Raw genomic sequence first — 17,773 nt, forward strand, 5'->3', positions numbered from 1 at the left:
GGCCTGCTGGAGAAGCAAGCCTGATTGAATAAAGGACTCAGAGGCATAGCAGGAAGCTGAATGCTGAGCCAAAACTGGAACCCCCTCCCCGCCCCAATCTGGAAGCCATGAAAAGACACTCTACCTTCTTACTGAAATAGAACCAGAAAGGGGGCATTCCTCGATGCTGGGAGGGAGAGCAGCTGGAAGGTGTGTGGGAATGAGACACTGGCTTTATCTGGATTCTTTGCTTTGTTAATAAGTGGGATCTCTAGAGGGGGCGAACTCTTCCGAAATGGAATTCTGTCCGGAACACCCCAGGGCAGCCATTTGCTTTCTTTCAAATTGAGATTATACTTTATTTTGTAAAAATTTACAAAAGTTTATACAGATCGTGTTTATCTTCACATCATTGTACATTTGACTGTAATTGGTCAGAAGCAAGTGGTCCTTGTTAATACAAATAAACTATGTACCATTAAAAAAAAAAATAACTGCCCAACTAAGTCTGAATTTTAGGTACCAAGAAAGGGGTAAGAGTAAGGGGCATTTCTTATTTCCATGAGGCCCTGCTATTCTCCAACACATTCCCAATATAAGCTGTTATATATAATAGGTTTGACTTTACCTTCCAATGTAGGGAAAACTACAAAACACTGAACAAGGGGAAAAGATAATTAAAAACAAGATAAATGGTACATAAAATGTTAATACGGTATCTAGTCTGCTGCAGACCTCTTAGCCTGCAATGCGTAAAATGACAGGTGAACAACACACCAGAACTAGTGCTTTGGGCCCAACCTCTTTACTTAGCAAAAGGAAAGGCCAAAAAGGTATAATAAATTTAACAAAATTACATGACTAAGACCCACATTGTCTCTAAGCCTCTGCACCCCATGTCATCAAATTTTAAATGAAAGGGTAACAGACAAGTTATTGCTTAAATAGATTTAAAATCAGAAGATACAGCAATGCAGTAAGGGGGCTGAAACAAATTTTTATTAGGTATAGGCTCTTACCATCCCACTCCTACCAAAAAAACCTCTAAGTCTGCATCAGTCAGTGGCTGCAACAGCCTTGGGGCAGGAGGCATATTCTCCGTAAGTCAGGGGAACAGTCAGGCTGGCTCCCACAGAAGCACAAAGTATCCCAATGAGAAGGTTTGCTCAGAAGAAGAAAGAAAACCTCATGCCAATAGCTAGCAATAGGAAAGCATGCCACCAGCTAACTTACTACAGTCAGGAACACTTTAATGTTCACCAAATTCATCTGGGAGGCCCTGGAAATGTATTTACCAAGCTTATCCTCTGAGGAAATGTCCTGGTGTCAAGACAGATCCTGAAACAAACGGGTTTCCATCGCAAGTGACTCTCAGATACTGGCACCCACAAGCATTTCTTGATGCAGAATAAAAATTAAAATTATATCAGTGTAGCAGCATCCAATTCACTCCACCTCCCGATGGCAGCTGGATCACGTGGCAGGAAGCCATACTTTCTGGGTGCTGACAATATCATTCAGTTTCCCCTTAATCTTCAGGAAGTGCCTCTTGAACTCCAACCCATCACCCTAGGTAATAAGAACAAAAACTATTTTGGAGACTGCATGCATGTGCAAAGTGACAGACAAGAAAGGAATGGGAATGCTGTAACACCTGCCTATCTGAGGGACACTGGGACCTACTCTAGAGAGTTTATTTTTTCCTTTACAAGTTTTACGTTCATTGTTTATAATTATTTCTCAAGAAATGCTGCCGCCTCCTCTATTATCTGCATGGTATTGTTTTTATAACCTTTTACAAAAGGTGTTTATTCTATTTGCCACTTTGAGACAGTCGTTGTGGATTTTCTTCACTTAGGGTACAGCAGAAATTCCCCTGAACCCATGTTTAAGTCTTAAAAATATTTTAAATTTTATTTATCTTTCAAGAAGGGAAATATATGACACATATACTATTATGCTCTAAACAGCTTGGCCCAATCATGACCTAATCCATTTCATAGATTTATTTTGCATGCACACATTTATAATAGATTCTCCCTCCACATGCATTGACAAGTGTTTTCTATAGAAACAGAACTATCAGGGATCTTTAAAACAGCAAGCAAATCAGTCTACTACTGTTAATTGTCACTGGCAGAGGCAGATGCTGGAGGTTCCTGTCTCACCTGCAGCAGACTATTCTGCACCATCTGCCAAGATATGAAGAGCACCTTTAATATGAGGTTAGGCCCCCGTTTCACAGAATCATAGGTGTGTAGAACTGGAACGACCTCAAGAGGTCACCGAGTCCAGTCCCCTGCACTCAGGACAGAATGCTTAACCTTCTCCCAGAAAGCTATTATGATCCTTTACATTCAGATCTCTCTTGGTTTGATACTATGGGCCAAATTTATGGCAGCCCCTGTATACTATGCTAGGGACAAGACACAGGGAGTCCCATGCACACCAACAGCCAAAATACAGCTGCAGTGTTGGCAGATTGGCAGGCACCAGCTGGACTAGCTCCCAGAGAGGCTGTTTGAGTGCGGGCACGCTCTCCCCCCCACCACAGCAGGTATCAGTAGAACTGACTGGGGAGAGGGAATAAGGCTAACTACATCTTTAAGGGTTTGATCCTCCTTCCATTGGAGTTCATATCTCTATTTCCCCACTGATTTCCATGAACATAGGATCAGGCCAGCCCAGCATGCTCACCCAGTGGCCCGAAATCATTATGCTTTAGACAATTACAATGCCTTCTCCCATAGTACTTGGGTACTCAAGATGCTTGGTCTCTCTCAAGTTGCTTGCTCCCACACTCATTAACTGGAAGGAGGGATTTCCAGACAGTGAGCAAAAACAAGGAGGAGTCTTTGTGGCACCTAAGAGACTAACAAATGTATTTGGGCATAAGCTTTTGTGGGCTAAAATCCACCTCACCAGAATTCACAAGGACTCCTTGTTGTTTTTGCTGAGACATATTAATACGGCTACCACTCTGAAACCAGACAGTGAGTGTTAACACCTTTGCACTGCATGGGGCATTCAGTTTCTGGCACCAGTGAAAAAGTAATGTTGCTAACCCCATTTTGTAGGTTCTCTCCTTCGGTTAGACACAAACTGCCCATGCAAAAACACATTTTCCCCAGACTTGTCATCTTATCCCACTTGCACATGTAGCTTTATCATATGGAAGCTGGTCCAGTTTGCTTCTAACACCCACCCCTCTCTCTAATGTTAAAGTCTATAGTTTTGCGTACCTTAGACAGGCGGAAATCCACCAAAATCTTGTCCTCCATTTCTACCAAGTTCACCTTGAAAATCAGTTTATTATTCCTTCTATCAGTAGTTGATATGGTGACCTTGAAGGCAAATGGGAGAATGATTTTAGGAGAAGGACAGTTTTCACATGCTACAAGCACTATATTCACAGTATACTAGTAACTACACTAAGGGAGTCTGACTAGGGATTCATTTACAGGACTTCTGCTGGTTCAGAAAATGCTATATCTGACTAAAAGATATTTTTATAGGATTTGTCAAATCAAATCAGAAGCATTAATTAGTTTAATTCCACAGACTGTACCTGGTTTGTGCAGCTTTTCTTCCAGACATAGCCCATCTTCTCACAAACCTCCTTCAAACTATTATAGGAGCGGTCAGCATCCAGCTTTGTAAAGAAACGGGTCATTCTCTTCACCAGGCGTTGCCATGGGTTCTGCAGATTAGCAATCAGAGATATAGATTCCACAGATAACCAACTACTTTTCTGGCTGAAAGTCTGGATAACCCTCCCCCAATGTAGTTGGCTTTGAAATTAGAACAATGTATCTGAATTGGTGCAAACTGCATCTTTACAGTCTAGCAACCAAGCTGCTGTGAACAAAGAGGAATGTAAACAGCATTTCCAAACATTACCTGTGATGAGCCTGGGGTGCCAAGTAACTGACTGTTCACTAGCATGTGCTCAGGGCATGCTGGCTGGGAGAAGCTGATCCCTTGTACTAGTCTGTTGATATTGGGTGGACTGCTGTCCCACAAGGAAATGCCAGTGCGAGGTTCTGGCTGAGAAGTGGAGTAGCTCACTTTTTCCTCACTGAAACATAAAAACACAATTAGTTACATTAATAATAAAGTGCACCACAGTAATGTTACATTTCTCTTGTGATTTTTACAGACTACACCAGGGGATCCCAAACTTTTTGCTTGCGTGACCACAATTTTGAGACTGTTTCCTGTGACCCAAGACAACAGCAACCAAGGAATTTACACATTAAGTATAAGAAGCAAAGAATCCTGTGGCACCTTATAGACTAACAGGGTATTCACCCACGAAAGCTCATGCTCCAAAACGTCTGTTAGTCTATAAGGTGCCACAGGATTCTTTGCTGCTTTTACAGATCCAGACTAACACGGCTACCCCTCTGACACATTAAGTATGTTATTTAATGCTCTCATGTGACACATGGGCTTGCATGTTGTGATAACGCCTCAAAGTCCAGCGGCATGGTAGAAATTGCACATATAATCTCTGACGTGACATCAACAGTAGCTCAATATTGCAGAGACTTGATGGACACAAATGTGCTGCATACAACTGCACACAAATATGTGCTTGCGAATGGCACTGTCAATTTCAAGGCAAGTGTTGAGAGTGCAGGATATTCATTCTGGACAATGAACCAGAACTCTGGCAGAGAAAGTTGAGCAAGAAGGTTCCTTGCAAGAATCGACTGCAGGAAATTTTGATAACCTGTTCGATTTCAGCTGATGGCAAATCCATGGCATCAGGCTTGCACTGAAAGAGGTTTTGCACCCAATCATAGTTTGTCATGTCTAAGTCAGGGAAAAAGGATGCAAACTGTTCCTCCTCTCAGCTAAGATGCTGAGACATCACCTGCACTGGAGGCTGAATAGCTTGTCAGTCAGGAATTTACAAAGCTTCAGGAAGGATACATAGTTTGTCTTTTATAGATTATTCTTCCAGAAAATAGTTTTCTTCATGAATGAATCCTGTGATTCAATCACTTAGCTGAAGGATGTGGGTTTTCTTTCCTTGCAGACCTGTATTCAATTCATTCAGATTTCCAAATATGTCAGACATAGGCAAGGCGACATATCTTCCTTTGGCCACAAAGGGAGGAAAAAAAAAATTAAAAAAAAAAAATCAATCAACAAATTCATTGCACAGGCATGCAAATCAGGCAACTCATCTCAGTTAAAAGAATTGTTCTAGTACTTTTCTTCTCAAGTGCCAACGAGCTTCGATGTAGACCAACAAATCATGATCAGACCCATTTCTTTGCAGTTTTGCAAACCGATGAGCACAGAGAGCCTGGGTCTTGATGTAGACCATAATAGATGAGACGTGCTGCAAAATGTCACCTAGCTCTGGATTCAGACCTTTAGACGCCAGCTGCTCTCTGCAAATCATGCAGTGAGTCCACACAGCAGACTGAGAACTTTCTTTACCTAGGTGCACAGACCTGCAGACAAATCTCCATCTGTGCAAAAACTCACCATGTGACCACACAGTACATTTTGTCTTGCATGTAGCCACCTAGCACATTGAACATCCCTTGTGCTGTCTCGTGTCCAGGAAGAGAGAGAACAGAATGTTTTCAAGAACCACAGCCTCCTACGTGTATTTCACAAAAGCCAAGATGTGCATGACAACCTTGAGGGCTCTCATCAAGTTGCAAAGCAAAAGCAGCTGTGTTTTTCAGACTCTCCACTAACGTGTTTTCCTTATCTGCTGCTAATGCTTCAATCCTTTGCTTCACTGTGTTGTTGGAGAGTGATATGGCTTTGAGTTTGCCTCAGGCCAGGCTTACACATACAAACTTACAGGAGCACAGTTGTACTACAGCTGTGCTGCTGTAAGATAGCTCGCATAGCCACGTTATGCTGACGAGGGGAGCTCTACTGTCGACATAACAAAACTGGATCTATGAGCGGCAGTAGCTATGTTAGTGGGAGAGTGTCTCCTGCCCACACAACGTTGTGCACACGAGCGCTTACGTCAGCAAAATTTACGTCATTCAGGGCTGTTTTTTTTCCCCACACCCCTCAACAACAAAAGTTTTGCTGACATAAGTGCTAGTGAAGACATGGCCTCAGTTTCCCCACACATTATATTCACCATATTGACTGCAGCTGGCAAAATCAAAGTCTCTCCAATCGTGTGAAGTTTCTTGCCCTCTGCAGTGTGGTCACTAATTTCAAATTATGACTTTTGAGCTTGGTCAGATACAGACTTGACTCCCCTGAACAGCAATGATTGATGCAAAAGTTCTTTTTTCCAGCAATGGAAAAATGACCTTGGTTTTCCCTGTGTTCCTTGAAAACGTTTCCAAGTGTTGTTTATTAGGGATCATGCTTTCACTTGATAACACTGTGTGATGTAGCAGACATTTGGCCTTTCTTTGTTCTTGACCAAAACACTGGTGAACCCATAATCAAAGCAAACCCCTCATCATATTTGCAAGTACATTACTTGAACTCTTGTTTTCTGTTCATTACTGCATTACTTGACTCACTGCTGGAGGTTGAAGAAGATGCTCTGTAAATATGAGTCCACTGTGCCTCTTATCACAAATCAGAAAGAGGAAGTCACTATTAAACAAATGAGGCCAGGATGGAGGAAAGCCCGGTGTGGTGATACTAGGGCAGCAAAGAGACGGGGACTTACAATGATTCTTTACTGACTGCCAACAGGGTACTCAAAGATATGGGCCCTTAAGGAGCTTATAAGACACTGCAAAATTCCCATCTCAGAAGAGACTAGCACAGGCTCCTACCAGCTCAAGCAGAGAGGATGTTCTGTTGATCAGGCTGCTGCCCACAGATAAGAATCTTCTGGATTCAAGCCCCTCAGCTGGATGCTTGCGCAGCTGGATGGTGCAAATAGCCAAACTGCCATCTGCATAGCCAATGTGTCTGGACCTGCTCCACAAATTCCGTTTTGATCTACAAAATGATGGCCTCCACACAACATGACCTTGGACACATGAGACTGGCGCAGTGTTCATGGAGCACGTCTGGATACGTTTGTGATCAGACGGCATCTCGTCACAGGCTATATCTGGCCTGTTGGACCCACGACCCCATCTGCTGATAGCCCACAGTTCGGGAACCGCTTAACTACATACACATATATATCTAAAACAACAGTAATTTGCATTATAGAACTTATATTAAAAAGACCCACTTTACAAGGTTTAGCCACCTCCGCAATCTTAATGGGCATGGACAGATCTGAATACTGAGTATGTTTCCGCTAATTCATGAAACTTTCATCAGGTGGAAACTATTAAGGATCCCCCTCCTCCCCACAATGTTTTAATATACTCTAAGATCTAGGGGGAAGTTCTATGGGATGTGTTATATGGGAGGTTAGACAAAGACCTTTCTGGCCGTGGAATCTATACATCTATGAATACAGGGTATGGGGAGAAGAGCTATCAGATTACAACCCTGTTTTCACATAAGAGGGAAATTTGGAAGGTGTAATTTTGAAGCCAACATAACTAAGCTATAGGTTTTTAAGTAAAGGCTTTCAGATAAAGAAGTGTGTGGGGTTAGAAAGTGAGGCTATAATCATCTTTTAACGTATGGCAGGGAAGGGAACCCTGAAATCACATGTAGCAGAGAAGAACGTAATTATACATATCCCCATTTGACTAGCACTGTGGTGTAAAACACAGGCATCTAGAAACAAAAGGTGATATCAGGCTGGAGTCCTTTGTGTGTTAGTCACTGAAAACAACAAAAACCACAGGCATAAAGCATTCTGACCTGTGTGCACTTTTCATTGGTGAAAAGTCCATATCGGACCGAACGTGCTTAGAAAAGCCACCTGGTGAGTCTGAAAGGCCCCCTGAGGAGACACGAGCCCGCTTTACACCTAACAGAAGAAGATAAATCACACAATCAGGCGTCAGAAAAGTCATCCTAAGGATTACCAGGGGTTTAAAGCATTTGGAATTAGACTGAGCTCCCCCATTAAAAATACACAGCTCTTGCATAGGCTGGTTTTTGAATTGTCACACAGATCATTGCCTTTGTTTATTTTTTCCATTTGTGTTCCAGTACCTGCAACATTTGAGACTATGATGGCAAACATCACTGAACAGCAATCTCAATAGCTGAATAACTAGCACAGCCACAAAGATAAAAATCCTTAATATATCGTCGTTTTCAAAAACATCACGGAGCAGAAAAATCCTACCCCTATAGCAATACCATAAGAAAAAAAAAAAAAAAAGAAATTATAACTACTTTTTTCATCCAAAACAGTAACATCTCACTAGAAAAGACCGGAACTACAATGACTTAACCCTATGCTGGTTGTGCTTATCCTTCTTCCTTTATGGTTGTGCCCACAGGAGAAAAAATGCTCTGCAAATTCCCAAGATCTCACTCTGAAGACAACTGTTCCCCCTCTTCATTAAGGGCAGACCCCTTCCATGAGGTGCTGATAGCACTCAGCACCATCTCCTATGATATTGTGTGACAACCAGTTATAAGAGCATCATTAGACAGAGCTAATATGCCTATATATGTAAGTCTCCCAGGCCCAGATGATGACATTATAGCATTTATTTGAGAAGACCCAAGATTAATGAGGTAACAAAAATATCACACTTGATATCAAACATACATATGTAAGTTTTAAAACCAATATTCTGCAGTGTACATTTTTGATACTCCACTTACAGAGCAGGGAAGTTGGGAAGCAGACATATATTCAGAGGATGAATTAAGGTAGTCTGCACACTTCAGTTGTGAATTTCCAGGATTTAAGTTGTTTTGAGTTTCTTGTAAGTTTAACCTTAATTCTGAATTTCTTGCCTTTAGAGTAGTTTCTGCTAACTAAAGCATTCCAAGGGTTTTTACCCCAGCATATACTCTCATCCTTTACTTAAGCTATTTGTCTACGTTGTACAAAGCACTTAAAGGCATTTACCTTTCTTCATAGGTTTGTTGTACCATCTGTCCTTTTTAATGTCTGCAATGGTAACCCTTGCCGTGGGGCTCTCAGTTAGTATTTTGTGGAGCAGAGCTGGAGAGAAACATTACATTCATAGGAAGAAACAACAATGAATTAACTGCCATATATCCTGATTCCTAGATCTGTATAGATCATGTTTTCTGTAGGTCATTACATTCAAAATGACACTTCAATTCCATCCCTAAATCCTAGCATTTATCAATCCTAACCGGATCAAATCCATATTTTGATCACCCACAAATTAACACAAAGTTAAGGTAAACTCATAGCTGGGAGGCCTAAAATAAGACCCAAGTTTTGTATAGATTTGTGACTGAACATGTATCGAAGACCACTATGTTCCACATGGGCTGCAGCCAGTGTTCAGAGCCTTTGACATAAGAAACTTGCTTTAGCTGACGTCAAATCCACCTTTGTGAAGGCTTTCTAGCAGATTCCTGTAGGCCTGTGTACTTACAAGAACCATCTTGGGCAAGAACAGGGTAGGAGAGTACAACACCAAACAAATCTAGTACCTTGGGTTTTAGGTCACTCAACGGAAAAAAAAAAAAGATATTAGCAACACTTCAGCCCTCAGACCTTCCAAGATCAGGAAGAAATGTAGTGACCAAAGAGATGGAGATAGGGGTTAAATTTGATAGGCTCAGACCTATCAAGTGACCTTAAGCTCATTACTCAAAACTAACAAAACATAGCCTAGTTGTACATGTCTTCATCGACAGGACTTCTGCCCGTTCCCTTGGGAAATTATTTCAGTCTAACAGATCTCAGGCCTCAACTCTTTACTAGCCTGTGAAGTCATTACAGCTGTGCAAAGTAGGTGTGAAATAGTACCAGATCAGAATGACAGATCTTTACATCTGCTTTGCATAGCTAAGTGACTGCACAAGTAATCTCTTCCTGCTGCCATTGCTGCTATGGGAACCAGGTGTCTCCTACCAGTCTTGCTTAAAAACACCACCTCCCATTTTCAGGTAGCTCCCTAAAGGTGTTTTACAAGTGCCAGAGCCTATGACATCGTGAGTCCATGGTAGAATCCAACTTTTAGACAGAATGATTTTCAAATACAGACATGCGTAGCTGCAGCACTTTATTCCCCTAGACACACTGTCCTACTCAAATACATAAAAATCAGTCAGCCATTCCACTGACAACTTACCTAACGGTGCAGAATCAATCTTCTTCCAAGGTGGAAGGTATGTTTTCTTTTCCTTCCAATCACAGTATTCTTGGCAACTATCGCTAGGCTGGTCCCATGGCAATTCTGCAAGTAAAAAAGCAAGGTATCAAATCATTTTTATGCTTCTAAACACAAGTTTAAGGATTACAAATTTAGGATGGCTGGGGAAAGAGTGAAAGACATGTAAAGAGCACTGTCATTGAACTAAATGGATTTCAATGAGTGGAAAAAAAATAGTTGATCCTGATTGTGGTTGCAAGTTATAGAAGTGCCAAGATATATCTAAAGACATTGCATTGGCTCCCCTAAGTGGGGCTCCATCCACCACCCATATTTGTAGGCCAGGATTGGAGGGGGATCACAACCCCAAGGGGGCTAACGTTGGGAGGAAGGGCCCTGCAACCTAGAGCTTGAAGGAGTGTGGCCAGTGCCAGAGCGAGTGTCCGACCCGCAGCATCCCTGCAGCACACCCAGGGACTGAGAAGGAGGCCAGGGACTTGCGAGGAACAGACTGTGAACTTCCCTTAATTCAAGAGACACTGTTTGCGATGTCCCCATGACACAGAGTGGAGTGACGTGTTTTCCTTTAACCTTTCCCATTTTCCTCTTATTTTTTTAAAATTAGTTGCTGTTTACATACAGTTCAAAGCAAATACAATTTATTAATGATCAGTTGGTCAGGGAAGCATCCAGTGCAGAGAGAGTATCCTGGAGTTGGAACACCCTAGCCTCTGCCTTAAGTGACCATGGCAAGGTTGGGAGTCAAGCCCCCCCAAAAATCCTGGACACAGCCTTGTCAGGGTTACAAGGACTCTGTCACACACGAAAATGGAAGACGAGCCCTTGAGGTCAGGCAGGCCTCTGGGTAAAGGAAGCAGGAATGAGGATTCGGATCCTTTCACTAGCCCATTTCATTGGAGTAATTTATAAGCCAGAAAAGTTCCCCACAACAGAGGGTCCATTCCCTCGCTTACATATACCAGCAGTTCTCAATCTGCAGCCCACTTGCAGCCAAATCAGCATATGGCTGCGGCCCATGTGACATCCTCAGGACCACACAGGTACTATATATATTGTGCGGATGGAGCGCATATAATACATATATAATATAATACAATACATATAATAATGATAAGCTACATATGTAGCCCACAATAGTAAATGCCACATACTATAGCCGCAACAGAACAAGATGGTCCATACTAGACCCCTAAGAGAAGCTATTAAAAAGCTGACCACAATGTGAAAGTTTACTTTACTTTTACTTTCCCAACCAAGATCACCTCCATGATTTGGGATCGACTCAAATCTAGGTAGGTTATGAGCATTTGTACTACAATCCTAAATTACTGTGAGGCTGCAGTAAATATGCATGTTATAAAAGAGTTTGTGTAGTGAGAAGAAATTGACAAATTCCTACCTCCTGCCAACATAGCAGTAAGTACTATTCCACATGACCAAATGTCAACTGGCTCTGCATGGAATTCTTTTCTCTTTAACAGTTCTGGGGCAACATATGGGAGAGTGCCACACATTTTGTTTAACAGTCGCTCACGACCATTGTGTTTAAACACAGTAGCTAAGCCAAAATCAGAGATTTTGAGATTATCTAAGCAGACAAAAGAAAAAAAACTCATTAAGTATATTGTATAACAAAGTATTTTCATCTTCTCTGCTGGAAGACTATAATATTATATTAAAGCTAGATAAAACCAGAGATAAGCACATTTACACTCACTCTAAGGTCCCCTTTACATTGCCAGTGCAGTATAAAGGGGCCTTAATAAAAGTGAAAATCAGGCCCTTATGACTTTTCTTGTTTCAGACACATATGCATTTACACAATTGATCTGAAGTTTGAACCTGACTTGGATTCAAGGAGCACATGAGTTTGATTTAAAGAGAGATGCATGGTACAGAAAAAAATCCAAGACAGTTTGTGCAGAGATATTCTCTCCTTAAAGAACAGTCATGTTAGAAATAATTTAAAAATATTTTTTTATTATTAATACCGCCTTTGATTATTAAACTGAAAGTTTTAAAAATCTAGATTACTTTTCACCATATCCCGATTATTTAGTGGTTTGGTTTTCCTCTCAGCTTTAACAAGAACACAGCAATCCATTTCATTAGTTTGTTTCAGATTCTCATGCGCTAGTACCATGCTGTAATATTTTGGTTCTGAACATTGTACTGTTTTAAAAAAGTTCCAATCAAAAGTTTGTTCAGCAGTCATGGAAACATTTGTATTGGTCTTTAGATTACGAACAAGCTTTAACAAAACTTAAGTTTTATTCAATGTGTTCCTTTAAAGGTCACTGTGCAGAGTCCCAGAATAACTTGCTCTAGAATACACTGATTAGTCTATTTACACAGGATAAAGGAATGAATAAAAGCCCTGACAGCACAAGTCTGCTTACTGTATTTGGTTATTCTTAATGTAGCAGGATGCCACAGAAGCTCTAGGAGTATTTTCAGACTCACTGAGTGATGGTGTTTCTTTTCTCTCCTATATTCTCAGTGACCAAGAATTTAAGAGAAGAAGTAGTCAAAAGTTTTTATATTTACCTCTTTCATCTAGCAGGAGATTCTCAGGCTTAATATCCCTGTGAGTTATTCCTATACTGTGGAGATATACCTGAACAAATAAATAAAGGCTTTAATACCATGTTCTGTTTAATTTAACTGGAAAAAAGGAGCTTGAAATAAATGCACAAAGTATGACACTTACCACGCCAGCCATAAGCTGATGGAAAAACTTCTGTGCATCTGGTTCAGACATTCCTATATCAGGCTCTGTAAAAAGTCATTCAGAATCTACACACCAAAATATTTTTCTTCCATCATAAACAAACTATGGAAAGGAGCCTCTGTACTATGTTTTTGTAACTATTTTACAAAGTTTCCTGGAAACTCTGCACAAGACTTATTTTTCACCTGCCTTGAAACAGTAACTACAAGCAATGCAAAAGTGTAATGAAAGGTTATTGAGTTACATTGCAGAGTCTGCATCTAAACTGAAATGCTACTTTTTTCGTATCTTCCCAAAGCATCATGGGGGAAAATGCTAAAGGTTCTCTCTAAATCTTATACCACCAAAACACTAGGGCCCAGATCCTGCAAGCTGCTCTACACCAACAACCTTCTTGTGCCCACATGTAGTCCTACTGTAGTCTATTTTCCACTTTCTAGGGGCAAATACGTTGCCTCAAACTCCAGTTTAGAACCCTGGGCGGGACTAGTGTAGAGCCCTGCAGCAGGACCAGGATCCCGCAGGTCTGTACACATTATTTTCCAGCCCATTTACCATGTTTGCTCTCGAACCAGTTTTCCCCCCTAAATTCTATTTTATCTATAGCATTAAATATGTAGAATTTCTGAATTGTTAGGACCATGCCAAGTGAAGCAAGGTGGTATAGTGAGCTGAGCAAAGGTTTGAAAGGTAGGAACTCTACTTCTAGCCATGGTTTAATCACTGACTCACCACATGCAGAAGCACAGCCACCTGCAAAACCAGCCTATCCTAGACATTTTCCCTCTAAGATCAGTGGCACTGGAAGCATACAGTAAGGAATCCCTCTGGTCTTACAAGACAACTATGGCGTTCTAATGAATCTGTGCAGCCACCACTGGAGTTGCCCTCAGACCCTCCCCTGCCCCAAGAATTCTGTACCTATTCGGTCAAAGAGTTCTCCCCCGCTGCAGTACTCCAGGAAGAGGTACTGAATACTGCCTTCTCTACGATGTCCATAGAACTTCACAATGTTCTCATGATTTAACATCTTATTAATGCAGATCTCTTTTTTTATGTTCTCTGGACAGTCCACAGCACGTTTCATGTCAACTATTTTTACTGCAACCGCTTCTTCTGTGCGTCTGTTCACAGCAAGCTGAACTCTGCAGAGAAGGAGGGAAAAAACAAGGTAACAAGGGATGAAGCAGGTAGTGCACTGTGAACCTTGGAACACAAAGCTAGTTTGCATGTTTATATGTAATGGAAGTTAGGTATCCAACTCCCACTGAAACCAGTGGGAATTAGGCACCTAACATCTTTAAGGACTGGGGCTTGAGACACTATGGTGATGGGTACTAGAGAGAAATCCACAATATAGATATGAAGTGGTCTAGCCTGAAGTTTAAGGTACCCCATCCATTATTTACATAAGAGTTTCTCCTTACTCCCTGTCAAGGCATAGGGAGCATGGGCAGCTTTATCACTGAGGTGTTAGCATGAGGTCTACCCCCCTAGTCTGAATGTACATACCCCATCTCAAGATGTTGTTTAAAAATAGCCTGACAGATGAAAAGTGCCAAAAACCAGTCTCAACAGACCCACATGTCCATGTTCCTAGACAATTAATTATGTACCTGGACTCACAGAAAGCTTACAGCTGTACAAGCTGTAAAAATTCTGATAAGCATTACAAGTTTGTGGTCTCCATAAACTGTATGAGGAAATTCCAGCTCTGGTGTAAATGGATGCAGTTATATTGAGTTCAACAGAGTTGCATTTCCTTACATCTATGAGTTTCACCAAAGTGTCATGCCTGAGCTTTAAAAATATCCACATAAAGCTAGTTTTGAAATTGCCAATGATCACAAACGTCACGATATATAAATTAATTCTGACATTCGTTTATGAAGTTACAGAATATCCCTAATTATGACTTATATAAAGGAAGAGATAAGATTAGCAGTGACATAAATTAACTCGAGTTGCATCGTAAACATATCGTATGCCACAGTACATGAAATATACAATATACAGTACATACACAGAATATAATGGTAATATCAGAATATAATACAGTGTGTCACAAGATGTCTTGAGAGTTAAATTGCAGGAGAAAGTATCCTGACCATCAGAACATGTTCTAACAGAGTAACCCCAACACCAAACTGCAACCATATTTTAATCAAAGCACTTCACAGATCAAAAAAAAAAAAAAAGCCAAATTAAGTGACTTGCCCAGAGCTAGAAAGGGGCTCCCAGGCCTTTGGTTAAACCACCTCTCTGTACAGGGAAGCACAAATTGACCTGATGCCATGGACCTGACATGAAAGACAACTGGGGGTTACCACTGTTGACAGCGAAATGGTTTGGAAAGTCAGTTCTACCTCCAAGACTCCCAGCAGGCACAGGGCACTGGACAAGACTCAGAGGAGTCCTGAAGCTGGATGCTACCTATGAAGGGCCGCAGCCCCCGCAGCTCGGTCACTCTTCCCTTCTGGCAGCGACGCGTTAAACCTGAACATCGAGCCGCCCTCGGGGAACAATGTGAAGCGGGACCTGGCACCGCTGTGCCGGCCAGAGCCTCCCGCAGCCTGGCGGGGGGGTATTAACGGGGCTAGCGCGGGGGGGGGTAATTATACCCCCCCGCGCGCCTTCCGATGCGCCCGTGGGAGTGACGGGGGGGCGAGGCGATGTCTGTGACTGGACCAGCACTGCGGGGGCGAGAGACCCGCCGCGACCCCCACCGCCCCACGGTGCCCAGGCACCTTTTCCGGCTCGCCCGGCCACGCCCCCTGGGCCTTGGCCTTCGCCCGCCGCGGGCGAGCCCAGGCTCGCTGCAGGGCGCCCGAGCCCCGCCGCACTCACTCTCCGTAGGCGCCTTCGCCCAGGGTCTGCACCAGGTCCCAGTCCTCCACGAAGGGCACGGCCATGGCGCCGGGAGAGAAGCGCGGGGACCCCCCGGGGCTGGGCGCTGTGGATCCCCGCCAGGCCCCGGGCTCGGCGGCGCGCCCGGGGGTGTAACGCGAGCCGAGCCGCTCAGCTGCTGCCGGCGCCGCTCCTCCGCCTCAGACTTTCCCGCCCAGCGCGGCCCGGCCCGGGCTACGGGAAGGGGCGGGGCCTAGAAGCCGCTCGCCCCGCCCCGGGGATCTGCCAGTCACCGGCTTCCGTCGGCTGCGAGGACCCTGAGAGAGCGGAGTGGAGCAGACCTGGTTCTTCCTAGTTGGGGGTGGGAGCAGGCTCCTGGGTTCTTTCCAGGTTGGTGAGGTGGAGGAGCAGACCTGCGTCGTTCCTAGTCTGGGGGTGGTAGGGTGGGTACGCAGACTCCTTGGTTTCTTCCTGTCTGGGTAGGGAGTGGGACAGATCCTGGTCTTTCCTAGTCTGGCTCTGAGGCGATGGGAGGCAGGACTCCTGGTTTTTCCCTGTCTGGCGGTGGGCAGGACCCTGGGTCTTCCTAGTCTTGGGTGAGGGAGTGGGGCAGAAGCCTGGGTTCTTTCCTAGTTGGGAGCAGGACTCCTGAGTCTTTCCTATCTGGGCTGAGGTGGGAGCAGACTCCTGGTTTTTCTAGTCTGGGCTGAGGTGGAGGAGCAGGACTCCTGGTTTCTTCTACGTCTGGTGGGAGCAGGACTCCTGGTCTTCTAGTTTCGGGGGGAGAAGTGAGGAGCAGGATCCTGTCTTTCCTAGGTTGGCCGCAACTCCGGTCTTTCCTAGTCTGGTGGGGAAGCAGACCTGGGTTCTTTCCTAGGTTGGGGGTGGGGGAGCAGGACTCCTGGGTTCTTTCCTAGTCTGGGGGTGAGGGAGCAGGACGCCTGGGTTCTTTCCTAGACACGAGAGTGGGGGACAGGACTCCTGGCTTCTTTCCTCACTCTGCCCAGAACTCACCTTTCTGCCCCCATCCCCAGGTCCCTGTTTACAAAGGGGACAGTGATGCTGATCCCCGTGCAATGGCCAGGGGCTAAACTCATCCCTGTCTGTGAAGTGCCTTGGAGGAGGAGGCTGGAGCTTGGAGCTGCTGGTGGAGAGGCTGAGACAGAAAGTGCTTAGGTGGGAAGCAGGAGATGCCTCTAGTGAACTAGATGGAAGCAGCTCCCTTCAGCCTCTCGGCCATCAGGGGGCAAAGTACAGAAGTTCTAACCCTGTACATGCTTCAATGGACACAAGTTAATTTGTGGAAGGGAAAAATGTACCAGTTACTTGCCTTGATGCCACTCTAGGTAGAAAAAAAGCTCTCCTGGGATAAATCTGGTTACCTCCTCCAAACAGGAGCATCCTGTCAACCAGGCTGATGCAGTTCTGCTAAATAAATATGCAAAGACCAGGCAGGAGTGCACATTCCCATGCCTGGCACAGGGCCCAACATTGCACAGGCTTCCTGTCTGATGGTGCACTCAAGGGGAGGGGATGGCCAGGATGGGGGCGCAATGGGACCAAAGGATCCCCTTCCTCATGGAACTTCCTGTTCTTTCATCAAGGTTCCCTGTTAAGGGAACATAGGGCTCAGTAAGGAGGAGTTCTGCAGATACTCTAGGACAGCAGTTCTCAATCAGGTATTCAAGGTCCCCTGGAGGGCCACGAGCAGGTTTCAGGGGGTCCATCAAACAGAGCTGGTGTTAGACTCACTGCCACCCAGGGCTGAAGCCAAAGTCTGAGCAACTTAGCTTTGTGGAACCCCCTGTGACGGGCAATTGCAGGAGTAATTATCCTGCTTGCTACCCCCTAACGCTGGCCCTGCCTTTTATATGCAGAAAAGAAGTAGTTGTGGCACAAATGGGGCATGGAGTTTTTGTAGTAGGGGAGGCAAAGGTTCAGAAAGAAAAAGGTTAAGAAGCTCTGCCGTAGGAGATTCCACCCACCCACGTGCGCACACAAAATATCAGCTCATGCTTCA

At 43.9% G+C, this 17,773-nt stretch overlaps 1 protein-coding gene across 1 annotated transcript; it reads right to left on the reverse strand.

Annotated features, from left to right (window-relative positions):
- Positions 1–308: 308 nt before the first annotated feature.
- CHEK1 (checkpoint kinase 1) lies at positions 309–15,991 on the reverse strand. Its single transcript, XM_032770025.2, has 12 exons — positions 15,754–15,991; positions 13,828–14,051; positions 12,886–12,950; positions 12,723–12,792; positions 11,575–11,763; positions 10,134–10,238; positions 8,930–9,025; positions 7,759–7,867; positions 3,880–4,057; positions 3,548–3,679; positions 3,222–3,323; positions 309–1,548 (listed from the first exon to the last, which is right to left on the reverse strand). Exons 1-12 carry the CDS (start codon positions 15,816–15,818, stop codon positions 1,453–1,455), a joined length of 1,431 nt encoding a protein of 476 aa, XP_032625916.1. The 5' UTR covers positions 15,819–15,991; the 3' UTR covers positions 309–1,452.
- Positions 15,992–17,773: the final 1,782 nt, after the last annotated feature.

This window comes from Chelonoidis abingdonii, chromosome 18 (assembly GCF_003597395.2).
Source record: "Chelonoidis abingdonii isolate Lonesome George chromosome 18, CheloAbing_2.0, whole genome shotgun sequence".
NCBI classification, from domain to species: Eukaryota; Metazoa; Chordata; order Testudines; family Testudinidae; genus Chelonoidis; species Chelonoidis abingdonii.